General features: G+C 46.6%; 3 protein-coding genes across 3 annotated transcripts; 1 reads left to right on the top strand and 2 right to left on the bottom strand.

The window, feature by feature from the left end:
• Positions 1-15,886: 15,886 nt before the first annotated feature.
• On the top strand, positions 15,887-19,126 carry LOC119318413 (transcription factor PIF1-like). The gene is made up of 7 exons (XM_037592970.1): positions 15,887-16,327; positions 16,424-16,579; positions 16,685-16,750; positions 17,478-17,810; positions 17,930-17,999; positions 18,128-18,269; positions 18,807-19,126. The coding sequence occupies exons 1-7, from the start codon at positions 16,235-16,237 to the stop codon at positions 18,853-18,855; spliced, it is 909 nt and encodes a 302-aa protein (XP_037448867.1). The 5' UTR covers positions 15,887-16,234; the 3' UTR covers positions 18,856-19,126.
• Positions 19,127-20,154: 1,028 nt separating this feature from the next.
• Positions 20,155-22,137, bottom strand: LOC119318411 (proliferating cell nuclear antigen-like). Its single transcript, XM_037592968.1, has 4 exons — positions 21,715-22,137; positions 21,461-21,613; positions 21,267-21,364; positions 20,155-20,610 (listed from the first exon to the last, which is right to left on the bottom strand). Exons 1-4 carry the CDS (start codon positions 22,031-22,033, stop codon positions 20,506-20,508), a joined length of 675 nt encoding a protein of 224 aa, XP_037448865.1. The 5' UTR covers positions 22,034-22,137; the 3' UTR covers positions 20,155-20,505.
• A 3,873-nt stretch (positions 22,138-26,010) lies between these two features.
• Positions 26,011-26,975, bottom strand: LOC119318412 (auxin-responsive protein IAA9-like). Its single transcript, XM_037592969.1, has 2 exons — positions 26,395-26,975; positions 26,011-26,275 (listed from the first exon to the last, which is right to left on the bottom strand). The coding sequence occupies exons 1-2, from the start codon at positions 26,877-26,879 to the stop codon at positions 26,233-26,235; spliced, it is 528 nt and encodes a 175-aa protein (XP_037448866.1). The 5' UTR covers positions 26,880-26,975; the 3' UTR covers positions 26,011-26,232.
• Between the last annotated feature and the right edge of the window lie 642 nt (positions 26,976-27,617).

Here is a 27,617-nt window from a genome sequence, read left to right as displayed (position 1 = left end):
TAGCTCTGAAGCAATGGCGCCATGGAAGGCAACACTGAGGCCAATCGGAAGTTGCAGATCTTCAAAGCTGAGGTTGGGCGTGTCAAACCACTCATTAATGAAGTTATGGATGATTGCCACGTCAAAGAGAGGCAAATCATTGAAGATTTCAGCTTCTTCTTTGCTCTTGATCAGTTGCTCAAGAGCGTCATCTGCTAGATCTTCATCGCTGGACAGATCAATGGTGTCGTTGCACAGAATAGCAGCAGCAGTCAGTTCTTGGCTGGTGTGTTGCAGAGGCATCTTGACTTTTGAGGGCTTGGAGATGCGTGACAAATTTTCAGACTGCACACTGTCTTCAGGAGGTGCAGTAGCCAGTGGCTTCGCCGAATTCTGGGAAAACTGGAAGTTGCGCTTGAACAGATTGTCGTCATGACACCATAGCAATGACGATGGGTCAGCATCCGCAGGCTGTGGTCCATGGACCATGCAGGGATAGAAGCCTTGTTCAATGGCTTCATCTCTGGACCTGGGTTGAAGATTTCTGTATAGGATGTCTCCCCATGGTCGCTTGATGGCATTCTTCTCAGCATATTCCTTGGTCACAAACCTGTACTTGAACCACTGTTCTGCCCAATATCGTCGAATCCATTGGATTCGTGTCTTGCGCTGATTGTAATCCTCTTCTGGATCTGTCTTGTACAGCTCTGAGAGGTCATCGGGCAGATCTCTTGATGTTTCACCTCGACGCTTTCTGCCAACCTTCCTTGCTGATTTCTCTGCAGCCATGAACTTTAAACTGAATGGCTTCAATACGTTCAAAGGCTTCAAAGGCTTTCGCTTGCTGGACAAACAGGAACTGGCTTCGGGAGAATTTATATGATGTTGTAAGAATTCTGCAAATGAATGCAGACTATGAGAACCAAGGGATTCTCCCACGGACATGTACCTGTGACAGCATTAAGGTGCGAGGGAAGGGGAAGAGGTCATATGCATTCTCAGAAGATTTTGAAGATAAATCAGTTTAGAGGACATTGACCTCATCGTGCGAAGACATTCACTCATAGATAAGGAGTTGGTTCCAGATTTGTATGAATCCACGGATCAGTACAAGTGAGGAATCTAACTACTTTGTGAAGCATAAGTGAACATAGTAGGCATATTATGAGATGCAGTATGAAATAGATCCAACTTGTGTGAACAGAAACTACTTGTGGTAGAAAGTGACGAATCTATAGGATCAAAGGGGCCGTAAAAAGGAAGTTTTATTTACCACACGAAGAACTGCTAGACAGAGTGATAGAGGAGGCCGAGCTGTTCGATCGTCCGTGCCCTAACTTGGCGACGGAGGACACCTACGGCGGCGGCGGAGAAGACGATGTCCGCGGCCGGCGTGAAGACGGTGTCGAAGATGTCGCGGCAGCTAAGCGCTTCGTCGCCGGCATCGTCGAGGGCTAGCAGTGGCGCTAGGGTTTGAGCGAGAGTGGAAGAAAGGATAATGACTGTGGTGAGGCGTGTATTTATAGGGACAGGGACGACACAGTGTTATTACACAGGTGCCCCTGGCGCTTCACATCTGAAGGACACATGGCCATCATGCAACATATCGGAGGTTGTTCCATGTTCCCACGCACGCCTGGATTGTCGGGTGGTCGTTCCTACTTCTTCGGGTTTCATGTGAAGGAATTAGCATTGAAAACGGACTTAATGTTTGTCTCTGTATCTTCTGCTAACAAGGACGCAGAGAAGACATTCGACAGTTTCAAGAGAATGCATATGATTTGGAGAGATAGAGTTTGAGATAGAAAGCATAGAGAGGTTAGGGTCCAATCACATTCACTTAGTTCAAAAAATTCAACAAGAAGACATAGCTATAAGTGAATGTTGTAGAGGACAGAACACTAGTATATATATGTATATATATATATATGTGAAAAAGACAATCAAACCAACATAGTGAAGATAATCATGAGGACAAGTTGAGAATGAAGACAAACAAAATGTGAAGACATAGCAAATGTAACGTCATGGGTAAAATACTTCAAATAGAAGAATTTGGTGGTGGCGTTACCCACCGTATAGGAAGTATTAGACCCAGACACGGCGCATAATTATCGTGGCGCTCCGAAGTCAAATTCCACATTAATGTATTCACACTTAGAATGTATGTCTTCATTGATTGAAGATATACTTTACTTCGTGTGTTGCACATCTAAGTCATCAATATGCATAAGTGTTAGGATGTGTGCCTGATCACAGGACATTTGAGGATTCCAAGATATTTAGCTCACACCGTAACTTGCAAAATCTCTTCTCATCCAAGGGCTTGGTGAAGATATCTGCCAATTGCTCTTCAGTGTTGACGTGTATGATATCAATATCTTCCTTCACAACATGATCTCTGAGAAAGTCATGACGAATTTCAATGTGCTTTGTCTTCGAGTGCTGAACTGGGTTGTTGGCAATCTTGATGGTGCTTTTGTTGTCGCAGTAGAGTGGCACTTGCTTCAGATGAATGACATAGTCTTTGAGTTTTTGCTTCATCCACAGAAGCTGAGCGCAGCAAGATCCAGCAGCAATGTATTCAGATTCAGCAGTGGAGAGAGATACACAGTTCTGCTTCTTTGAAGACCAACATACAAGTGATCGTCCCAGAAAATGACATGTGCCTGATGTAGACTTGCGATCCACCTTGTCACCAGCATAATCAGCATCTAAGAATCCAACCAGATCAAACTCTGAGCCCTTTGGATACCATAATCCTAGAGTTGGGGTGTAAGCCAAATATCGAAGAATTCGCTTCACAGCTAAGTGATGCGATTCCTTTGGTGCCGCTTGGAATCGAGCACACATGCAAACACTAAGCATAATATCTGGCCTAGATGCACATAGATAAAGTAAAGAACCAATCATGGAGCGGTATACCTTTTGATCGAACTCTTTACCATTATCGTCGGGACCAAGATGATGTTTGGCTGGCATTGGCGTCGTGAAGCCTTTGCAGTCTTGCATACCAAACTTCTTCAGGCAATCTTTGAGATACTTCTCTTGATATATAAAGATGCCGTTGCGTTGCTGACGTATTTGAAGACCAAGGAAGAACTTCAGCTCACCCATCATGGACATCTGATATTGCTCTTGCATCATATATCCAAACTCTTCACTGTATTTCTGATTGGTGCAGCCGAAGATAATGTCATCCACATATATTTGGCACACAAACAGTTCACCATCATATGTCTTCATGAAGAGAGTGGGGTCGAGGGAACCAGATTTGAAGCCTTTGCTCTTCAGGAAGTCTTTGAGTGTGTCATACCAAGCCCGAGGGGCTTGTTTGAGGCCATACAGTGCCTTGTTGAGCTTGTACACCATGTCAGGATGTTTTGGATCTTCAAAGCCAGGCGGTTGTGCAACATACACTTCTTCTTCAATCTTGCCATTAAGAAAAGCGCTCTTCACATCCATTTGATATAGAAGTATGTTATGATGATTTGCATAGGCCAGCAGTATGCGTATGGCTTCAAGTCTAGCCACAGGAGCAAATATTTCATCGAAGTCAATCCCTTCAACTTGAGTGTATCCTTGAGCAACGAGACGAGCTTTGTTTCTGACAACTTGACCATGCTCATCTTGCTTGTTGCGATATATCCATTTGGTGCCTATTATATTGTGCTTCCGAGGATCAGGACGCTTAACCAGTTCCCATACATTATTCAGCTCAAACTGTTGAAGCTCTTCTTGCATAGCTTGAATCCATTCAGGTTCCATGAAGGCTTCTTCAACTTTCTTGGGTTCAGTTATTGAGACGAATGCGAAGTGCCCACAGAAATTTGCTAGTTGTGTTGCCCTTGAACGAGTGAGTGGACCTGGTGCATTGATGCTATCAATTATTCTCTCAATCTGTACTTCATTTGCATCACGGGGATGTACAGGACGAAGATTTTGCTCTTGCTGATCATTGTCATTGTTAGAGGGATTGTCTTCAGGCTGAGCATTGTCTTCAGGTTGATCAGGTGCGAAGATGATAAGTTCCTCTTCAGGTTGAGCTTCAGAAGGTATGATTTCTCCAGTTCCCATAAGTTTGATTGATTCACTGGATGGAACTTCATCTAGCACATTTGGTAGGTGCTCTCTTTGTGAGCGTTAGTCTCATCGAACCGCACATCCACTATTTCAACCACTTTATAATGAAAGAGATTGAAGACTCTGTAGGAGTGCGAATCCTTTCCATATCCTAGCATAAAACCCTCATGTGCTTTTGGTGCAAATTTTGAAGTGTGATATGGATCCTTGATCCAGCACCTGGCGCCAAATACTCTGAAGTAACTGACATTTGGCTTCTTGCCAGTAAGGAGCTCATAGGATGTCTTGTTCAGAAGCTTGTGAAGATAAACATAGTTGATGATATGGCATGCAGTGTCAATGGCTTCAGGCCAGAATTTTCTTGGAGTCTTGTATTCATCAAGCATCATCTGAGCCATCTCAATAAGTGTTCTGTTCTTGCGTTCAATAACGCCATTCTGCTGTGGCGTGTACGGAGCTGAGAATTCATGTGCGATGCCCAAAGTATCAAGATATGTATCTAGGCCAGTGTTCTTGAATTCAGTGCCATTGTCACTTCTAACGTGCTTTATCTTGGTGCCATAGTTGTTCATTGCTCGATTGGCGAAGCGTCTGAAGACATCCTGCACTTCAGTCTTGTAAAGGATTATATGCACCCAAGTATATCTTGAATAATCATCAACAATGACAAAGCCATAGAGACAAACAGTAGTAGTAAGATTTGAGTAATGAGTGGGACCGAAGAGATCCATGTGTAGCAGTTCGAAGGGTTGAGTCATTGTCATGATTGTCTTCGAGGGATGCTTGGCCCTCGTCATCTTTCCTGCTTCATAGGCACCGCATAAGTGATCCTTATTGAACTTGACGCCCTCGATGCCTATGACATGCTTCTTCCTTGCAAGGGTGTGGAGGTTCCTCATGCCAGCATGCCCTAGCCTTTGATGCCAGAGCCAGCATTCAGAAGCTTTTGCTAGAGGACATACTGCAAGTTGTGGTCCTGCTGAGAAATCTACCATGTACAAATCATCTTTCCGATACCCTTCAAACACTAGAGACTTGTTAGATTCCATTAGTACAAGGCAACGATATTTTCCAAACATCACAATCATGTTTAAATCGCAAAGCATTGAGACAGACATTAAGTTGAAACCAAGGGATTCAACAAGCATGACTTTATCCATGTGTTGATCCCTTGAGATTGCAACTCTACCTAGACCCAATACCTTGCTTTTACCAGTGTCAGCAAATGTGATGTGACTTTTGTCAGATGGATGTAAAGTTGAGTCCATGAGAAGGCTTCGCTTGCCAGTCATGTGATTTGTACACCCACTATCAATAATTCATTCTGAAGCAGCTGGTGTCATACCCTACAGTGCAGTTAGGGGGATAGGCTTCACGAAGAGAATTGTGAAGCAAAAACATTTGACGAACCAGTGGATTATTAAAGTTTAGATCGAGATTAGGACTGATAGGGCAAGTTGCAAGCGATTCAGGAACAAAGTACATAATAAGACCATTTGGGCATTTGATCTTGTGCTCTACAAGATGTTTAAGGTCCCCAACAATAGTGTCAGACGATTTTGGTTTTCGGCTGGAGACTTTTCCCTGCAAAAAAGAGTTAAGCTTTCTTAGCCACCCACATCTTCAGGGGTGGCTTCGAAGCAATAAGTCTAAGTGCAGCATCTGAGAACTTTGGCTTTGGAGCTCTAGCAAAAAGTCTTGCAGGTGGACAATAGTACTCATAAGAATAAGCAGAATAGTTCTTGGTCTTATGAACATGGCGGTTTGATGGACCGCGCTCATATTCATAGGCCTGAGTATGGCTTCCCTGCAAAACATTTGCGTTAGTGTGACTCAGGTGAGTCCTCTGTCTATATGAAGCCTGTGGTCTGGGGCTTGTCTTTTTCACTTGTGGTGTCATGATGACATTCACAGGGAGATTCTCCAAACACCTTTTCGGCACCCAGATCTTCTTCATAGGCGGTCCATTCCTGCAGTTAGTACCAATATACCTGGCAAACACTTCATCATTCTGATTCTTAAACAGTTTATAGTTTGCATCAAAGGATTCATCAATAACAATGGGGTTAGCACAAGTGAAGCCAGATAGGGTGGATGGATCTGCTGAAGGTTCCTTTGCAGCAACCCATGTGGTTTTGGGATACTGCTCAGGTTTCTGGTAAGAGCCATCAGCATTCATTTTCCTTTCGAACCCAACACCCTCTTTCCTAGGGTTTCGGTTCAGGATCTGCCTTTGAGGACATCACATAGTGTCTGATGCCCTTTGAGACTTTTGTACATTCCTGTTTCAAGCAGTGTCTTCAACCTAGCATTCTCATCAGCAATAGCAGTGGTATCAACAGCAGAGGGGTTAGTTACCACATCAACAGTTGAAGATATTGCAATAGTAGTAGCAATAGAACATTCAGCAATAGTAGTAGCAATAGAACATTCAGCAACAGAAGTAGCGTTATCACGCTCAATGCATTTAAGACATGATGGTTCAAATCCTTCCTGAGCTGAACTGATCTGTTCGGCGCGAAGTGACTCGTTTTCCTTTTGAAGATCTTCATGAGTCGCTCTCAATTTCTCAAGATCTTGCTTCCTTTGAAGATAATCATAGGAAAGCCTTTCATGAGTTGTTGAGAGCATTACATGACGACTTTCAAGTTCCTCATACTTAACGTGAAGATTTTTTATGTCTTCAATTAAGGACTGAGATCAAGTCATTTCAGCGTCTAACAGATCATCGCTTTTGTCTAACCGTTTTTGAATGTGTTCCATAGCTTTCTGTTGTTCAGTTGCAATTTTAGCAAGTGTTTTGTAGCTGGCTTTGGAACCACAATCAGAGTCATCGTCACTAGATGTTTGATAGTGAGTAGTGCGTGTGTTTACCTTGGCACCGCGTGCCATGAAGCAGTAGGAAGGAGCGGAGTAGTCCTTATCATTTGCATCGGTGTCGGTGATGAAGTCATTGTCTTCAGTGTTGAAGATGGACTTGGCAACGTATGCTGTAGCCAGACTTGCAACGCCAGAATCGGACTCCTCCTCGGACTCCACCTCCGCCTCCTCATAAGCGGACTCCTCCTTAGAGTCCATTTCCTTGCCAACAAACGCACGTGCCTTGCCAGATGAGCTCTTCTTGTGTGATGAAGACTTGGAGGAAGACTTGAAAGAAGATTTTGAGTATTTCTTCTTCTTCTTGTCGTCAGAGTCATACTCCTTGCTCTTCTTCTTCTTCTTGTTCTCATTGTCCCACTGTGGACACTCAGAGATGTAGTGGCCAGATTTCTTGCACTTGTGACATGTTCTCTTCTTGTAGTCATGAGCAGAAGCTTCATCATTCCTTGAGCTTGATCGTGAAGACTTTCTGAGGCCTTTCTTCTTGGTGAATTTTTGGAACTTCTTCATAAGCATAGCAAGCTCCCTTCCAATGTCTTCAGGATCATCAGAACTGCTGTCAGATTCTTCTTCAGATGAGGAGACAGCCTTTGCCTTCAAGGCACGAGTTCGCCCATAGTTGGGACCATAGATGTCTCAGAAAGCTGAAATTCGTGTGTGTTGAGCCTCTCAAGTATGTCAGACGGATCGAGTGTCTTGAAATCAGGACATTCTTGAATCATCAGGGCTAGGGTGTCAAACAAACTATCAAGTGATCTCAGGAGTGTCTTGACGACTTCATGCTTGGTGATCTCAGTAGCGCCGAGGGCTTGAAGCTCGTTTGTGATGTCAGTGAGTCGATCAAACGTGAGCTGGACATTCTCATTCTCATTTCTCTTGAAGCGGTTGAAGAGGTTGTGAAGGACACTGATTCTCTGATCTCTCTGGGTTGAGACGCCTTTGTTGACCTTGGATAGCCAGTCCCAGACTAGCTTAGATGTTTCCAAAGCACTCACGCGGCCATACTGTCCTTTGGTCAGATGACCACAGATGATATTCTTGGCAGTAGAGTCCAGTTGAACGAACTTCTTGACATCAGTGGCAGTGACACCTTCTCCAGCCTTGGGAACGCCATTCTTGACGACATACCATAGGTCGACATCAATGGCTTCAAGATGCATGCACATCTTATTCTTCCAGTAGGGATATTCAGTTCCATCGAAGACGGGGCATGCAACGGAGACTTTAATTATCCCTGCAGTCGACATAGCTAAAACTCCAGGTGGTTAGACCGAATCACACAGAACAAGGGAGTACCTTGCTCTGATACCAATTGAAAGTGCTAGTGATCGACTAGAGGGGGGTGAATAGGCGATTTTTATGAAAGTCTTCAAAACATGTAAGTTTCGAAGACAAACGATAGAAATAAACCTATTACCATGCAGCGGAAGGTAGACTACACTAGGCAAACCATAGTCACGTATTCAATAAAGTGAAAGCACAATGACTAATAGCAGCTAGGCAGTAAGGATCAGGTAGGAAGATATTGAGAAGCCAATCAGTACACGTAATCACTTAGTGAAGTCGAATGGTGATGCTATCGTACAGTGACTTCACAAGAACCAACAGTAAGTAAAGGGAAGGGAAGGATCAAACCAGTGACTCGTTGAAGACAATGATTTGTTGGACCAGTTCCAGTTGCTGTGACAACTGTACGTCTGGTTAGGGAGGCTGAGATTCAACTCAGAAGACCTCGTCTTCACCTTATTCCCCTTGAGCTAAGGACACCCAGTCCTCGCTCAATCACTCTGGTAAGTCTTCAAGGTAGACTTCCAAACCCTCACAGATTTCGTTCACCGGCGATCCACAATGACTCCTAGATGCTCAGAACGCGACGCCTAACCGGCTGGAGGATTCACAGTCCTTAAGTGTAATAAGTCTTCAGATCACACAGACAAGAAGACTTAAGTGATGCCTAACACTCTTTGGCTCTGGGTGGTTAGGCTTTATCCTCTCAAGGAATTCTCTCTCAAAGGCTTCGAGGTGGGTTGCTCTCAAACGACAAAAGCCGTACTTTAACTCTGAGCAGCCAACCGTTTATGGTTGTAGGGGGTGGGCTATTTATAGCCGCTAGGCAACCCGACCTGATTTGTCCGAAATGACCCTGGGTCACTAAGGAACTGACACGTGTTCCAACGGTCAGATTTCAAACACACATGGAAACTTTACTTTGGGCTACAAGCAAAGCTGACTTGTCCAACTCTGAACAAGATTCACTCTCATAGTCTTCACTCGAAGACATAGGATTTTGGTTAAGCATCACTTCAGTCATTCTGACTGGTTCTCTTGGACCCCACTTAACAGTACGGTGGTTCCTATGACTCAATAAAGAAGAAAAAGAACTACGAAAGGTCTAAGTCTTCGCACTCCATAGTCTTCATGCGATGTCTTCTCTTGTCATAGTCTTTAATGTGAATGTCTTCACATACCACCTTTGACTTCAATGTCTTCATACATTTTTAGGGGTCATCTCTGGTAGAAAAACCGAATTAATGAGGGACTTCTACCTGTGTTATCCTGCAATTCTCACAAACACATTAGTCCCTCAACTAGGTTTGTCGTCAATACTCCAAAACCAACTAGGGGTGGCACTAGATGCACTTACACATCCTCTACCGTGCCCGACAACTGTTCGATGAATCGCCGGAGCTGAAAACAGTTGTCCCATCTTCTTTGTAGTAATGGATTCTGATTTGGAGTACATATATGAGCAGTATGTTGAGTCATCCGACGACTCATCGGACAAGGAGGAGTACTCCAATTAGATGTTGATAATGTTAGCGGTCCTTGAAGACGCGGAGCGTGCGGAGGAGCATGTTCTCAATTTCAAGGGCTCGATCAAGGGTCGTCGAGTGCTCAACTGCAACAGGGCGCGCATCCATTTGACACTGATGGCTGACTACTTTGCCTCTGATGCACTATTCGCCGACCATTTTCGCCAGCGTTTTCGGATGCACAATACTGTCTTCGATTGTTTGTCCCAAAAACAAGAACCAGCTAGAAAGGATGTCGATGGGGCATTTAGAGTTATTCGGGACCGTTTTGCAGTTGTTCATGGACCTGCAAAACAATGGGATCCGGAGACCTTGTGGGAGGTGATGACATGTTTGTGTGATCATGCACAATATGATCGTCAAGGATGAGGATGACGATGCTGTCACAACTCTGAAATTTGAGAACATGGGTGATCATATCCAACTTCCGGACTAGAATCGAACCACATTTGAGGAGTTTATTGAAATGCATCAATAAATTCGCCATCGACCAACTCACGAGCAGTTGACGGAAGATCTGATTGAGCATCAGTGGGCGGTGAAAGGGGACAACAATGTTGGGATGTAATATTTGAACTTTTTTAAAATTTGAACTTGTGCTGCATGAGGCTATTTGAACGTCTGTGCCCTTTGCATGCGGCTATTTGATCGTGCGGACTTGGAAAAAAATGAGGAAGACCGGATGTACTCCCGCCATTTCTTTTTAGTCTGCATATAAGATTTGGTCAAAGTCAAGCTTTGTAGAGTTTGACTAACTTTATATTAAAAATATAAACATTCACAATATGAAATCAATATTATCAGATACACCATGAAACGTATTTTCATCCTATATAGTTTTAATATTGTAGATGTTTACATTTTTTATATAAATTTGGTCAAACTTTGTGTAGTTTGACTTTGACCAAATCTTAGGCCAACTCCACCACGCGACCCCAAACGGACGTCCGGTTTGGCCGGATTTTGTCCCTTTGGGTAGGGAGATGGGGTCGTGTCCGGGCCTGTCCTGGGATGCGGGGCGCATGGCCACATCCTTTTGCCCCATCCTGTCCGTCTAGGCCAAAAATGCCCATATTTTCATATCAAAACTAGTTTGCACGTCCAAATATTTGTCTGAAAATAAAAATAGTTTTACAACCCAATTGAAATTGTCTCTAATAAAATAGTTTTACAATCAAATCGAAATTGTTTTGACTGAACATAAAATGAGCCAATACATCTATTGGTTGTCAATGTGATCCCACACGTGCTCAACTAAGTCATTTTGAAGATCCAAATGAGTGTGCCAATCACGCAGCTCATGGTGGAATTGGACAAAGTGTTCAAATGTGGCCGGTTCTTGGTGCAGGGGCTCAACATTTTCACCTTGATAATCAAATCCTTGGTCGAAGATACTCTCATCACGCTCGTTCTTGACGATCATGTTGTGCATGATCACACAAGCAATCATCACCTCCCAAAGCTTCGTTTCATCCCATGACAGTGCAGGGTTTCGAACGATACCCCACCGGGATTGAAGCACACCAAAAGCACGTTCCACATCCTTTCTAGCACTCTCTTGCATTTGGGCAAATCTCTTTCTCTTCTCACCTTGGGGTTTCGAGATTGTCTTCACAAAAGTTGACCAGTGAGGATATATATCATCAGCTAGATAGTATCCCTTGTTGTACTGGTGGCCGTTGATCTCAAAGTTGACAAGTGGGGAGTGGCTTTCTGCAAGCCTTGCGAAGACTGGAGAACGCTGCAGCACGTTGATATCATTGTGAGAACCTGCCATGCCGAAGAAATAATACCATATCCAAAGATCCTGCGAAGCCACCGCTTCTAATATGACAGTGCACGCCTTGACATGCCCCTTGTACCGGCCTTGCCAAATAAATGGACAGTTCTTCCACTCCCAGTGCATACAATCTATACTGCAAAGCATGCCTGGAAAAGCCTCTAGCTGCGTTGGTCGCCAACAATCTCTCTGTATCAGCAGCAGTTGGCTGCCTCAAGTACTCAGGGCCAAACACCTCGATCACAGCCTGGCAGAACTTGTACATTGACATCAGACATGTTGTCTCACTCATACGCACATACTCATCCACCAGATCGCCTAGAATTCCATATGCAAGCATGCGGATGGCCGCGGTGCATTTCTGATAAGAGGAGAATCCAAGCTTGCCAAGGGCATCCGTCTTGCACTCGAAGTATGGGTCATGAGCAACCACTCCCTCTCAGATACGATTGAACACATGCCTTGCCATTCGAAAATGGCGACGGAATTTATCCGGCTTGAAGAGCGGGGTGTTGAAAAAGTAATCGGCATAGAGCAGGGCGTGGCCTCTCTCCCTGTTGCGGTTCAGGTTGGGAGCACGGCCAGGGACTGATCACCTGTACCGAGGAAGCTGTCGTTGAATGTGGTCGTGAACGACCAGTGCAGCTACCACAAGATCTTCATCATCCGACGACGAATCGTCCGATGAACAAATGAAGTGGTGGTAAAAAACTCATCTCCACTGTCCATACCTTTATGGGCAAAGTGTCAAACAAATTGCGGTCGTAATGGCAAAAAGGTCGTAATGATCACCTCGACGCGGCAGGGGTGGTTGCCGACCGGCTACTAACCGCTCTAGATCTCTCATCGGAAGTTGCCGTGGCCGCCGTGGTATGTCGCCGGCGGTCGTATCCCCTCTGCCGGCGGCAATGACGGCGATGGCCAAACCTCCTATGATCGACGGCCAAAACTACGGCGAACGCGCGGGCATGGTTTGGTATGGACGGCCGACGGCTGCGCGGTGAGGAGGCGGCCGGAGAATAGCGGTGGCACCGACGGCGGGGCGGGGCAAGGAGAGGGGGTGGAGGCGCTGGAAGCGAAGGGACTGCTAGTGTATCTGACAGGCGGGCCACGGTAGGACAAGGGCGTGTGGCGAGCCCGTCCGCGCGATGTCCGTTTCACCTCAAACTCGGCACAAATTTGGGTCGGGGATGGGTCGAAAACGGACGGAATCCGGACATTTGTCCGTTTGGGGCCGCACATTGGGCCGCGCTATTTGTCCATTTTAATCCAAACGGACGCACCCGGATAAGATGGGGTCGCGCGGTGGAGTTGGCCTTATATGCGGACTAAAAAGAAACGGAGGGAGTACACGGCGGCGTCCTCTCGCATTCATGTCCGCAAACTGTCCTCCCCCGTCCGCGGATGGATGCGGGAGGACTTTTAGAGCAACTCTAGCAGACCCCGCATCCCGCCGGCCCGCAAAACGCGTTTGCACTTCACGCAAAATCGCTTTTACGGGCTGGCGCGGGCTAACACAGATGCAGACCCCCCAAACGGATCCGTAAAAAAGTATATTCGCGGAATATGCCTTTCTACGGGTCGGCTTCTGCGGGATCTGCTCGGGCACCACTGCAACGACCTGCAAACAGATAAACTGCAAATCTCGCATTTGACATAGGATTTCACAAACAAGTTCAAATTCAAACGACATAAACAGTTTTATGCGCAAATAGAAGTCAAGTTCATTACGGCTAACGCAAAAGAGGACCCTGCAAAAGGTTTGCGCCCATGCCCAGCATCATCTTGATCGATCTTCACTCCGCGCCATCGAGTCCACCTTGAAATTCATCGGCGCCACCGAATCCACCTCCGGTGCTTGTTCCAACTCCCGCACTGAAATCATCCACATTGCCACCATATGGAGCAGAGAAAACATCACCGGAACTGTAGCACGGACCGGCCAGCGCCACCATTCTTCTCTTCAAGATTTCTCTCCTTGCCATATCATGCCATGTTTTGGTGAGGTCGTCCATGTCATTGTGGTTCATTGACATGATCTTGTTCTCTTCGGCGAGCAACATGGACATGGATTTGTTTTCAGCGGCGCGTGCTCTTCTCTCCTCGATGGCAGCTTTGCGCAGCCCCACTTCTTTGAGCAACTGCCACTTTTCTTGCTTCCCCTTCGCCTTCTTCTCGGCCAACTCTTTCTTGATCTCCAACGACTTCAACAACATCGACTCGTTGGATTGCACCATGGCATCAATCTTCTCCCTCAAGCTCGACGCTTCTTGCTCTCTCTTCATATGCTCCTTAGTCTTCTTGTCGTCATCGGACTTGTGCAAATTTCTTGGGCCATCATCATCCTCATCTTCATCCATGTTTGTAAGTGAGCTTCTCTTTGGTGGGGATTCTTTGTCGATCAACTTTCACTTCTCGCACTTTTGGAGAAACTCCCAACAATGCTCTAGTTTGAAAAATTTGCCTTCCGAAGCTTCCATGTCCTTGTATCTATGTTGAGCAATCTTGTCCTACACAATGTGAACAAAGTGATCCAATCATTTCCCATGATGCAATATGATGATGCACAATTTGAACAAAGGCAAAACAAACTCACATAGTCAGACTCCACGGTGCCACTTGGAGGTGCATTGCGTACTTGCTCCAAGCAAGCTGCCCAACGGCTGCACATAGGCTTGATATTCTCCCAACGCCCTTGAAGCGACCGAAATGTGCGTGGAGTACCATTGGGATACTTTGTCATAATGCGGAAGTATTGATCTTCGATCCTTTATCAATATCTCTTGGATGTTTGAGAAGTACCCGTGCATGCATCAAGAGACACCACACTCCATGCTTGAATCAAAGCTTGATCTTCCAAAATCGTGTAGTTCTTTGATCTTATGCTTTTTCCAGATTTTGCTTGCGATTGCTCAAATGATTCCGCTTCGATCTCCTCCAATTCGTCCGCACAACCATGATCATCCACGTTGCCCTCTGTTTCATTATAGTCGAATGGTTTGAAAGGGGCTTGATCAACGTCAACCGCATTCGTGTCCAACAAGTTCACGAACTCGGTTGTTACATTGTTCGAACCACCGCTATAGCGAACGATAACAAGTCACGCGCTATCGAGAATAATGGCGAAAAATGAAAGGGGATCGCCAAGACCGAAGACGCATACCTTCCGGCCATTTCGTCAAACACCTCGCTCGCGAGGGGAGCAGCACCGTTGAACGGCATCGCCGGAGCACCTCCTTGCGGGGGGATGGAGCGAGAGGTTGAAGAAGGTGGCTTCTTTGAAGCCGGAACCTTCCTCCGCTTTACGCCCGCGACCTTGCCGACCTTCTCCGCCGCCGGCCGGGATCGCGCTGCCGCGTTGGCGCCCGGAGCGCGGGCCATCTTGGCGGGGGCAGCCGGATTCTCGCCCTGCACGACCACGTTGCCCTGCCGCTTGCGGGCAGGCGCGGCGTGGGCTTGGGCGACGGCGGCGGGGCCAACATGGCCGGCGACGAGATCCGCCCGAGGGGAAGGGGCGTGCGCGACCTCAACGGTGAGGGAGGACAGCATGGGGTCGTCCATGGCGGCGAGGGACGGCCGGGGAGGAGCAACCAGAGCTTGCGGAGGGGGGACAATGGTGGCGGAGGGTGCGGGGAGCGGGAAAGGACACGCAAAAATGTCCCTCCCGCCAAATCTCGCGCGGGATAAGGGTTGAGCTCGGGTCGGCCTCCCAGCCCGTGAAGATAGAGGTTGGGGGAGAAGATTTGCCGCGCCACGCAAAAAATTTTGCGGGACAGGACGGGATGCGTGGTCTGATCGTATAGATTTTCTGACCCCGACCTGTAATTTGACGGTTATTTTGCGGGTCAGATCGTTTTGCGGGATCTGCTAGAGTTGCTCACGGTTGCCGTCGGATGCCCTTATTTTACCTTGGCTCGAACCAATTTTACCCCGAGAGCCCACGGTAAATCCGAAATGCTGGCGCAGATCAAACCGGTCCTGGTGGATGGAAAAGCTCCCCTCCAACGTCACGTCCCAGCACCGACTGCACAGTGCGCGGAAGGCGAGTACGCTGACGGCTGACCGAGGCCACAGTGCCCCCGAGCAGCGCAGCGCAGCGCAGGACTGACATGCACGCACGCACGCCCGCGATAGATCCTCTCTCTCTCGTGCAATCCGCAGCTGCGCGAGGTCACGAGGCGAGACTGTTGCGCGTTGAGCCGAGCACGGCACGCCATTGATGGCCCCCGCGTAAATGCGGCGCGATGATGCAGCGTCCGCGGACGGACGACGCGGCAGCCGAACCCAGCCAGCAAACCACCTTCATCAATGCGCCTGCGAGTTGCGATGTCCCTCCCTCCTCGTCCCCGTCCTGGTCCTCGAGAAAGAGAGAGAGAGCTGTGGGGGAGGGTGAGGGAACCGAGGTGGAGGAGGAAGCCCGGAGCCTGCGTGAAAAGAAAGGACCTCAAAAGGCAGGCTCTGCGTAGCAGCTGCAGCTTTTTTCCCGGGAAAGGAGAGCCAGAGCACGCCCGTGCGGTCGCGCTCGCGGCATGGGCTCTCCCTCCTCCTCGTGAGCAGCGGCGCCGAACAGTTGCTGGGCTCCTTTTCTTGGCTCCTCCTCGGTTCTGGCAGCGGCGGACCAGTAGTCTTGCGGCTCGTGGCGAGCTCTCCTCTCCTCTCCTGGTCACCAGTGCGGCGCTGCGACGGTCGCCGGCGCGCCATGATGGACCAGGAGCACCTGGACTTCATCATGCGCCACCACCACCACCAGGGCGGCATGGGGTTTGTTCCCGCCGACCGCGGCGACAGCGAGGTCAGTAGCTCAGTGCAGTGCGTGGGTGGGTGGCCGCCTTCGGAATCGCTTGCTTGCCAGGCGCGGTAACGAGCTTTCGGTCGACTTTGATTGCAGGAGGCGCTGGGGTCGTCGGAGTCGGAGCCGGCGGGGAGGCCGCGCGGCAAGAGGGCCCGCGCCGCCGAGGTGCACAACCTCTCCGAGAAGAGGCGGCGGTGCAAGATCAACGAGAAGATGAAGGCGCTGCAGAGCCTCGTGCCCAACTCCAGCAAGGTCCGTCCGTGCATCACACCCAAGAATCATACTGCTGTTCCCTCCTCTCTGTTTTTTTGCTGGAAGCTAATTGAGGCGATGTTGTATGGCCGGCGGCGGCTGCAGACGGACAAGGCCTCCATGCTCGACGACGCCATCGAGTACCTCAAGCACCTCCAGCTCCAAGTGCAGGTCAGCAGAATGCTGCTCCCCTGAATTTTCTCAACAGAAAAGTTTATGCTTCGTCATCGCTACTGCTTGTCTAAACTTTTGATACCTAGTGAAAAATTCATATGTGCTCACCTAAAATGGTCAACGCTGAACGAAAAATGTGAATATAGCTGCCTGGAGCACAAACTTTTCTGTCGAGAAAATTCAGTGGAGCAGCATTTTTGCCCTTGAATATAATGAAAACCAAACATCGGTTTTCAGTCTCATTGTTGTGCTGTGATAATCAAGTAGCTGCCCATTTCTGCGCCTCTATTGACTAGGGAAAAGTGGGCAAAAATGCTGCTCCACTGAATTTTCTCGACAGAAAAGTTTGTGCTGCATCGCTACTGCTTGTCTGAATGTTTGATACCTAGTCAAAATTTTATATGTACTGGTCAACACTGAACGAAAATGTGAATATATCTCTGAGTTTAATGCCCTTAATTTGGCAATAAAAAAAACTGGACAAAACATGTTGATTTAGCTAGGCTGTTGCGTCAGTAGGTTGAACAAGGAACTATCTGTTTTGCCCTTGACTGAATGAAAACGAAACATCGGTTTTCAGTTTTGTTGTTGTGCTGTGATAATAAAGTAGCTTCCCATTTCTGCGCCTCTATTGACTAGGGAAAGCACCAATGCATCAATTTGAGTTCGATTGCTATGCTTTGTCGCATTTCGATTTGTGTTCTGATTGCTATAACTCTTCCAGATGCTGTCCATGAGGAATGGCATGTATCGTCCCTCAGTGAACTTACCAGGAGCAGCTGGCCATCTGCCAACATCGCAAATGTGCGCCGCACTTAACCAGAACAGCGTCGACGCATCATCAAACCCACCAGCTGCCATGCTGCCTATGAATCATTTCTTAGGAGCAATGTCAGGGGCTCGACCTTCATTTGATCATCCCAATCAAGACCGACCGCGTCACGAACCTCTTGTGTTGTCAAGTGTTCCGTGCACGACAACTCGAGAGCCTCCGTTCCTTCTCGGGCCATCGCAGGAGTCCCCCCTTCGATCCCTTCAGTTGACCTTACCGGCCGAGGTAACTGTTCTGTTGAGTGCAGAGCATAAGCTCCCCCTCCTCTGCAAATGCAGAAAAGCAAACTGTCAGTACTTCCCATATACAGTACATCTTTTCACTTGTTTTCTTATCCATGCCAGATGATCTTTCAAGAGGAGGCAATGCTAAAGCATTGGCTATGTTCAACTCAAGAGACCGCCTCCGTGCCAGGTTAGAGATCTTTCAAATGACAACTAGTTAGAACTTAACCTCTATCATCTAGTATCATCTTCAGCCTTTTGGTCAACTGTTGTACATATTTGTCTTCTTTCTGACTTTACTGTATGTTTCTATAACAGGCCATGAAATGAAGCCTGTTAGGCAGGAAACACCTGCAGCAAGGGCTGGTCATTTCGATACATGTTCAATCTGGAAAAATCAACCACAAGACATGGTGCCAAATAATACAGAAAGCATTTTGTTTGTGCCTCACTTGCAGAGGTAATTTTGCATCCTGGCATTGTACAAATTCATGGTGGGAGAGTATTTTTTTTTGTTTTGTTAGTCATGCTGCTATTTAATTATTTTGTAAGCATTTTTTTACGGATTTAAGGAGTCGAATACTTGAAGTATGATCCAGCTGCTTGCTGTAACATGTAGGAGTACTTCAGTAGCAAAGATTACAGCAAGATTTCTTGGCTCAAGCTAGATATTTTTAGGGAATGTGTCATATATACCTGTTTGAGACTCCTAAAAGATTGTGTTGGCCTGTTGGGAGTCATTAATTCTGATCTACTAGTAAATTTTACTTTGGATTATGCCAGCCTTTAAACTACCTGTCCTACAAGCCATCTTAAGCCTGCCACTTCCATTAACAGTCTACTTAAGTTTCTGAAATTATATGGACCGTTAATACAGTATCTTTTCTGTCGGATCAACTTGGTATTTGATACATTTAGTGCTATTCTACAAGATTCTTATCCCTTGTTGGTATTTATCATTTAAATGATTGACAGTTACCTTCACAATCCTTGACAGATTTCAAAACAGTAATGCTGACTCGGGTCTGAGGGCGGAATCGAAGTAATTTCGCGATCAAATTGACAGCTGAGCTGGAATTGCTGGTGCTCCAGTTTGGCAGACATGCACTAGGATAGTGAATGGTGATCGCCAAGATAGTAATGGTCTTCATCAGATGAAACCTGTCTAATACTAGCAGTAGCAGTTATGTATCAGCCAGACTGCATTCTTGATATGAAATCAAAGAAATGCTGATTATGTGAATATGTAGCGTTAAGACCATCTCCGAACCCGCAATGAACTCAAACCAGCTACTAGTACAAATGATTGTGAGTGTCTGCTGCCGGTAACTAGTCCAGGAAACTTGAAACCCTTTGCTTTTTTTTCCTTCTCTTTTTGTTATGAAAACGAAGGTTAAACCTCTCAGCCGTAAATGGCAGATCACGGATTTTCATCCAAAATGTGAAGTGGTGTTCTAGTCACCATCTTGATAGCGCATCTTTTGAGAGCTGTTTAGTTGTAGTTGTGACATGCAGTGCTCTGTTGCATAAAACGACACCGTAGTTCGGTAGCTGTGCCATGCAGTACTTTGCATAAAACTACATCATAGTGTACATCATAAAACCACATCAGTGTCCAACTTGAGCAAATCCGCCTTCTGTTTTTATTTTGAAAAATCATGACAGCACCTTCTAAGAATTATTTAAAAATTTATGGAGCAACTTTGAGTTAGTCAGACTGCACCTTTGATGACATCAAGAAATGTTGTTCCTGTGGATATGAATTGTTAAGGGCTTGGGACACCTTATCACGGCGAGAGTAGCAATTTTTGGACTGTCAGCATTCAATCTATGAAAAATTGGAACATAATTAATGAATGTTATGCTAATTTGCGGATGTGTAGTATGTTTCTAGAAGATCTACCCATTGGGTTGTTTCATTTTGGCAACAGTCCATTGTTATGCTTCATGCACTAGCCAACGCAACAAAAGTCCGAACTGGAAAGGCTAGACAATCCACACATACACTTCAACATCCATGACACCAGTGAAGTAAAGCAAATGGTGAGCATCAGATGCACCTTATCTACACTAGTACAAGTAGCAGCCAAGTCATACTGTCAGCAACTAACCAATGAATACTTGAAACTCCGTTGATGAGAGTATTGTGCTATTTTCTGACTGCGTAATTCACGGCCTCGGAAACAGGATTGACATATTCACAGGGTTTAGTTATAGGACTAACCATGGCATCTATGCGGATCTGGTGAACCAACACCAGACCGGCCAACGACTAAAATGATACTGCTAGCTGACACTAATCAGACTGTAAAAGATGGATTGCCAAGAAAATCAGTACAGGCAGCTAGAAATTATGGTTTCTTGTTTCCACGCAGCCCTACAAATCCCTGACAAGGAAAAATGCTAAATCTAACCATGACAGCACTGGTGTAACATGGACAAGCATAATTCACTAATCTAACATTCATCACTGGAAATCCAGATACAAGAGTAGCTAAAACAAGCATAACATCCTTTTTGCTTACAAACAATAGTTAAGCAAACGACAGTTTAAACTAGTAGGGAAAGTAGGCAAGATAAGCATATCCTTGAAACACAATCATGCCTTCATTTCCTCATCCTCTTCGATCTTGGGCGCGAGATAAAACCTAATGTATCCCATCTCTCCAATCTTGTACTCGACAACCACCGGCAGCTCAGAAGAGAGGCTGATGGCTTGCCTTGGTGAAGGAGTTCATGTACCTCAGAGCAAAGGTGAGTGACACCGGCTCTTGCATCTCTATAATGGTTGATTGCTCAGGCTGCATCATGACAAAACAATCATTAGCTATCATATTGATACATCAGCCCAATATGAAACCAGTGCTCAAACTAAAGTAAATTTTGCAAGTGTGAAATACAGGTGAGCCGGATACTCCACACAGGCCTCGTGCTGAATATAAATCTACTTTTCGTTCACTGATGTCACTGTGACCATCTCAGCCGCGATATCAAAATGGTATTCTGATAGTTTACACTTGCAACGATGACTTCAGTTGTGAGGCTCACCAGCTCAAAGGACTAAAGATTACAGGGCTCATCAAAATTAGTTTGTGTCCTGATAAATATCATTTCAGAAAAGATGTAACAGCAGCTTAACATTTGGAAGCAATATAATTATACCTAGCGGTACATCATCACTTTAGGTTCTGTAAACAAATACTAGTAGGGTAGTGTGCATCTATGAACTGCAGATAAGACATTTTTTGGGCCAATCTACCATAAATAAACTACAATATCAACATAACTACCAAATCGTCCAGATATAAAAACTGAGTAACCAGTAAACAAGCAGATTGAGAACAGTTCAGTTGGGGTTCTTAACTTTCACTATGCAGCATATCTAAGAAATCACAGTCTAAATGCCTAGAGGGAATCGATTCACACTGCTAAGCAGGGGAGAAGCAACACGAGATACCTTGTCAACAGTATTGTTCTGCCTGCAAACGATGTTTGCAGTCCCAATGTCTCCAGCAGTGGAGAACTTGACACCCTCCTTGGTGACAGAGATAATAACTGCAACGCACGGACCAGAAGCCGCCGTCAGGCATGTAAGAAACAGAGACGGCAAGTGCAGCAGATTTTTTTTCAGGAAACTGGTATTCAGCATACCAGTGTCGCCGATGCTGCTGAGGTCCTTGCAGATGCTGGAGAACTCGGAGGACGGCATGCGGACGATGGCCTGGTACTCGGAGTCGGGGATGCCGAGGTGCTCGCTGTCGATGTCCATGAGCTTCATCTCGAAGTCCGCGATCTTATCCTGATCTGCCCATCCATCCATCCAGACCAGGGTCACCGACGGATCCAACAGCGAGCCACGAGGAGCAAAGGGGGGAAATCGGATCGGGGGGGAAGGGTCTGCTTACTAGGCGACTCGAACATGAAGGTGACGGTGTCGGAGCCGTCGTCGGCCTTGATGGTGATGATGTCGTCGTTGCCGGCGCAGCGGAGCATCTTGGCCATGTTGCCGAGGTTCATGCCCATGGAGAGGTTGCGGTCGCAGCGGTAGTGCTCGAAGCCCTCGGAGCGGAGGAGGAGGGCGACGAGCGCGACGTGGGACGAGTCCATGGCCTGCAGCGAGAAGCCGGTCCCGGAGCAGTCGAAGTTGGCGTCCGTCACCAGCTCCTTGATCGCCTCCAGCACCTTCTTCAGCAGGCTCCCCTGCACCAGCCGCAGCTCCAGCATCTTGGCGTCCGGCGGCGGGCGGGGGACGGCGGCGGGGGCGGCGGCGGCAGGGTCGAGGAGAAGCGGGGTGGGGAAGAGTTTGGGGGAATGGGAGGGAGAAATCGGGCGCGAGCCGCGATTTATTTTCCCGCTCGCGCCTCCTTCCGTCGGAAGATTGGCCTGCCGTGTGGGCCCCTGGGAGGCTGTGGGCCCACGTGTCGGTGGGGAGAGGGGTTTCGCTTTCCCGCCATCTCCCTCGCTGCCTGGGGGTGGCTTCCCTCCATCGATTTTGGGCTTGGGCTTTGGAATTTCGATTTCGTTTACACGTTCTCCGAATTTCGAAGCATGGAAAAATGGAAGTGGCGAAAGGTAAAGTGCCCCGGTGGTCTGTGTGTCATGACATTTTTGAAGTGTATATCAATTACTCCCTCCCTCCGCTCCGTATGGTCGCAAAATTTTAAACTAACCAGTTTAAAACTGCGACGTTATTTTGGATCGGAGGAAGTATTTTCCTTTTCGGAAACATACCAATTGCTTGATCTGCAGCACTCAACGCATTTTTAGTAATAAATAAGTAAAAGTGTGTTTTGACTTTTTTTTGGCTATCGTTTTTCCAACCAAAAAATAATTGGCCAAACGATTTACAAACCGGAGTTGAATGGAAAAGCGGACTAGTAAGAGCATCTACACACAGGCCCCTCAAAACAACCCTATACGTTGAGGCTATCCGGCGCCCCTCAAGATCAACTCATATCTGGGCAAATATGGGAGGCCTTGGCTCACCCATAAGCGTTCGTCACGTCGGATCTGACAGAACGTACGCATGCCAAATCCCTTCAAATTGAACAAGTCAACCAAAATAAGCTGCCCTCCTCCCGCCTTCGCCCTCCACTTCCCGCATTCGAGCCATCGCCACCGTCCACCCTTGCTACCCATCCACGTAGATGCCCGCGTCTGAGTTGACATAGATGTCATCGCCAAGTACCCCGTCTCCTCCCAGCGGCATGGATGATGCCTCGGCGGTGACCGTGGGAGTCCTAGACGCGTGTGGACATTTTTCATTTTTGTAATGACATTAAACAAATAGTAAATTAACTAATTGTTTAGGTATACATGTATTTAGAAATTCTCAAAATATAAATAAAAGTAAGAGAAGAAGTGAAAAAAACAATGGAACTGTTACCGGGTCGGCCCACTTACCAATACAAGCAACACAAAGACGCGCCCTACCACAATGGACGGAATATGTTATTCCTTGCTCATAGGGAAGGATATCAGTATATTGGTATTAATCCCACCACCTAGCTTAGTTTGGGCATTGGCTAATTTACCTTTTAGTCTCTTCTGCGACACCAATAATAGCGGATTTTGTTGAAAAGAATTCGGGGTTTCTATAGGCATGGTTTTTCCTTTTTTTTCATCTTTTCAGTTTTCTTTCTTTTACCTTTTCTGTTTTCTTTATAAATTCCTGAATCTATGGATATTTTCAAAATTTAATGTCCTTTTCTTGAAAACAGAAGCTAGTTTCTAAATACCTGATTTAAAAAAACAATGAACTTTTATTTTAAATAGAATATAATAATTTTTTGAATGGAATTTCTGAAACACATGAATAATTTTCAAATTTTTGGAATGTTATTTAAATACTTGAATATTTTTTATTCTTGACTACTTTAAAAATACATGAATATTTTTTGAACTGGTGACCATTTTTAAAAAATGCACATTTTTTATTTCATGAATATTCCGCGAAATAAAAAATGTGCACTTTTTCCGACAAAAAATAAAAAAAGTGCACTTTTTTTTATTCCGTGAATATTTTCTTTGACATTTTGTTCCTGAATTAAAAATGGTCAGAAACAATTGAAATCCAATGAAAAAAAATGACTGAAATCATAACAAAAATTGTTTGTCTCGACATTGATAGGGAAGCGCACGAATTGCTAGGAGGGCGCCCACCTACCCGTCTTAGCGAGTAGCGACAATTTATAGCCTACAGTGTATAATAGGAGGTCTCGCTATGGCCGCCTACGCCGGGAGGACGGTGCTACTTTCACCCCCCAAGATGCTTCCAAACGTGGGGAGCTCCTATTCATCACTCCTAGAAATGGATAGTCGGTAAAACCGCAACAGATCAACCCATTTAGCTCCCTTGTGCCTTGTTTGCTCCCAAATAAACTAGCTTCACCTGGTAGAGCTGTAGACATAGAAAATCGATGTGAAGAGCTGTGTGATTTCTTGTTTTGTCATTGTGTGTTATTTGTATTCTTGCATCTTGATCTGGTGAGTTGTTAGGGAAAACCCGTCATTTTAGATTATTATTTTTGTCACAAGCCACAGTCATCTAATTTTCTTTTTTCAGATTCCAACTCCTTATGGTGCATGGTTATTGTTACTTGTCGAATTTATAAGATAGGCACAACTCGTGCAAGCTTATTTCGAAAGTTTCTTCATCAAATGCTTGGAGAAAACGTTGAGACACGGGAAGTAGACTGGGGTTTGTTTTTATGCCAACATAAATAAATTACTTGTTTATTTTTCTTCTAGCTATTGAATACTCTCTGTCTATTTATTTTCCTTTCATTTAATGTACAAACTGTCTTTTTTTGCCTCGTCCATTAATTAAGAAGAAGAATAGAGTTTGTTAACACGCCGTCCTTTTTACACAAAGATTATTACTCTCTTGGCATGATATTCCTATTTTTTATGCACCCGCTATGACCCAAATGTTTGCTTCCTTCTTGATGACTTCGAAGATGATTGGCGGTGGGGTGGATTTGTGACTGAACACATGTGCATTCCAATCTTTAACCAAGTTCCAAATCCTAATAGTGAATCGACATTTGAAAAAAAAGGTGAGTCCCACTTTCTTGTACTCTTTGGCATAGAGGTTTTGCCAACCTCGCCTCGCCAACCGATCGGCTATCCAAATTCTATCTTGAATAGCAAGCCAAACAAATAATTTAGCTTTTGGTGGAGCCCAAGCATTCCAAATGGTACACCTCAAGGTAGTGCTCGTGGACCCTATGAATTGTGCTTTGTACGCCAAAACCAAGGAGTAAAGCCCGCTCGCCTTGTTATGGCACACAATGTCATCCTCAACATCCTCCGAAAGGTGAGTATCCCGAAGGAGCAGCCAATGGGAGTCAAATTCTCGTAGGTGTTGCTTAGAGGCTATGTGATCGAGATTGATGTTGAGAATCCAAACGTTGTGCTTCAAAGGTTCACGAACCTTTCACTTTTTACACGTTGAAGCCATGTAGATTAGCCCTAATGTTATCTGGCGACCATTTACCAGTAGGAAAAGCCGAGCGACCCCCCTCGTAGCCACATGATCAAGATCTGACGGTGACAGTTCTCAGATAAAAAAACACTAAAATAAGCGAAATGCCATGATTTTTGGGGTCAAAATGTCATTCCCCAAACACTAAAAGTCTAAAACTGCCAGGCACGCCGTTCACAAATGCCATCCCCGCCAGCGAACGGTCGCTGGCTATTGCAGTCCTAGATTAGAGAGGCGATGTCCTTAGACTATTTCCCATCCAACCAAGGGGAGTCCCCAAAGGGTGCGTACTGTCTTTGTCTATCTACTATGGTTGATCAAAATCGGGAAGACTGAAACTTTCTTCCAAACCCAACAGTGTCACAACACAACACAACGCAAAAGCGAAGTTGGTTGCCAGCAAGCCACACCGATCCTCCTTTCAGAGCAAACATTCCCCCGTCAGGTCACATTCATGTCCAGTGTTCGTGCAGAATCTGACCGAGCATAATATATGCTTGTCTGTCAGCATCCGTAACAGCTGCTTACCTGCAAAAACTGCTGGCCGCTGAGGCTTTACAAATCGAGCCTGCCTGCTTCCATCGAGAAAAGAAATCAGCTGGGAACGAATGAAATAAAAAAGGATCTCATCTGACAGAGCATCGATCGAACATAGTAGCAGAGTTGAATTGGCCCTTTTCGATAGGGTAGACAGTTGGACAACTGACACTGTATTCTGGTTGGAAAAACATACATATAGCCGCAACATGTTTACACGTTCTGGGAGAGAAAACGGGAAAATGATACGAGGAAATGTTGTAGTAGTATATTATAAGTATTTATAGTATTACAAGATGTCTGCAACATGAGCAGCCACTGAAGTTGCATAGCTGAAATCTCACAGAAGAGAAAAGAAAAACATTTCTCAAAATCTAGCAGTGCCGTTCTGTTTGTTTCTTCAGAGCAAAATCTTGAGGCGTTTCACCGACCGCGCGAAATCCCTGCAGAAAAGACATCAACACACCAGGATGTCAGTTATTCAGTTATACTAACACTCAGTGATGCAGTAGGATTTTGTGTTCTTTGAAATGGAAATTGGAGATGATGATGATGGACTTACTCCCACGGCACGTCGCCGACCAGCATCCAGTCGCCGTCGGCGTCCTCGTACGTGACCACCATCTCGCCCTCGCCCTTGCCGGCAGCACCACCGAGGCAACCCGCCCTGTCGCCGGCGGGGTCGGGGAACATGCGGGCGAGCGTGGCGAGGAGGTCGGCGTAGGAGCCGTGGAAGGGCAGGTACACCTTCCGCCCGATGGCCGCGCCCTCCTTCCACACCTTCACGTGCCTGCCGCACGCCCTGCTGCGCGCGGAGCTCACCGGCGGCCACCCCACCAGCGCCTTCTTGCTCCCCCCAACGCCGCCGCCGCTGCCGCTGTCGCAGCTGCTGCTACTGCTGCCGTCGTCGAAGAGCGGCAGCGTCGTGGTCGACGTCCTGCGCTGCTCCTCGTCCTCCCCGAACGCCTCGCCGAAGCCCCTCTTCCCGCTGCCGAGTGGGGGGCGGCCGGCGTTGGTCGGCGGCGCCAGCCCGAGCTCCAGCTCCATGCCGCGTCGATCCGGGCCAGCTAGAGCCGAGTAGTTGTCAGCTGCGATTCTTGCAAAGGCAGAATAACTCTGGATTGGTTGGTTGATGGAGTCGTGGTGGGAGGGAATGCGATGCCGGCCGGCGGGTGCGACTGGGCATATATATACGCGCACCATCGGCGGGAGGGGGACAGGGTGTTGGGGGTGAGGCGGGCCGCCTGTCTGCTTGCCGGCCGCTTGTCGGCCGAGTGAGTGAGAGGGAGTCCGCGGCTTTGCTTGGGTTTCCCGTGGCAGGCCGACACGCGCGCCCGCCGCTTTGAACTAATCAATCTCCCGTGTCCTCGTGGTTGGCCGATTACGTGCATGAAACCGGCAGCGATCTCGCTCGCTTGATTTCTTCTCGCTATTCTTCCCCAGGTGAGCCAGGGATCGACCCATCATTTTTGAGCCCTGAGTGGCGGGCAAATCTGTAGCCAAGAAGCCGTGCTACACCTCTACTCTCCCATTGTACCCTAGGCTAACACAACCATTAGCCTCCACCCAAAATTCTCTCCCCTTGAGCATGATCTTGTTTAAATGTGTTGATCTTTGTGAACTCACGATTTTGTTGATTATTATAGTCTCTTTCATTTGATTATTTCGAAATAGGAGCTTCAGAAGTACCTTAAATAATAGAAAATTAGAGAAAATTGTGTCCCTATTGTTTGTCTTGTAATTGTAAAAAAGAATAGATGTGAATGTTTCTCTAAATGTCCACTT

Source organism: Triticum dicoccoides, chromosome 6A, assembly GCF_002162155.2.
Source record: "Triticum dicoccoides isolate Atlit2015 ecotype Zavitan chromosome 6A, WEW_v2.0, whole genome shotgun sequence".
NCBI classification, from domain to species: domain Eukaryota; kingdom Viridiplantae; phylum Streptophyta; class Magnoliopsida; order Poales; family Poaceae; genus Triticum; species Triticum dicoccoides.
This window is presented reverse-complemented; position numbering and strand designations above follow the sequence as displayed.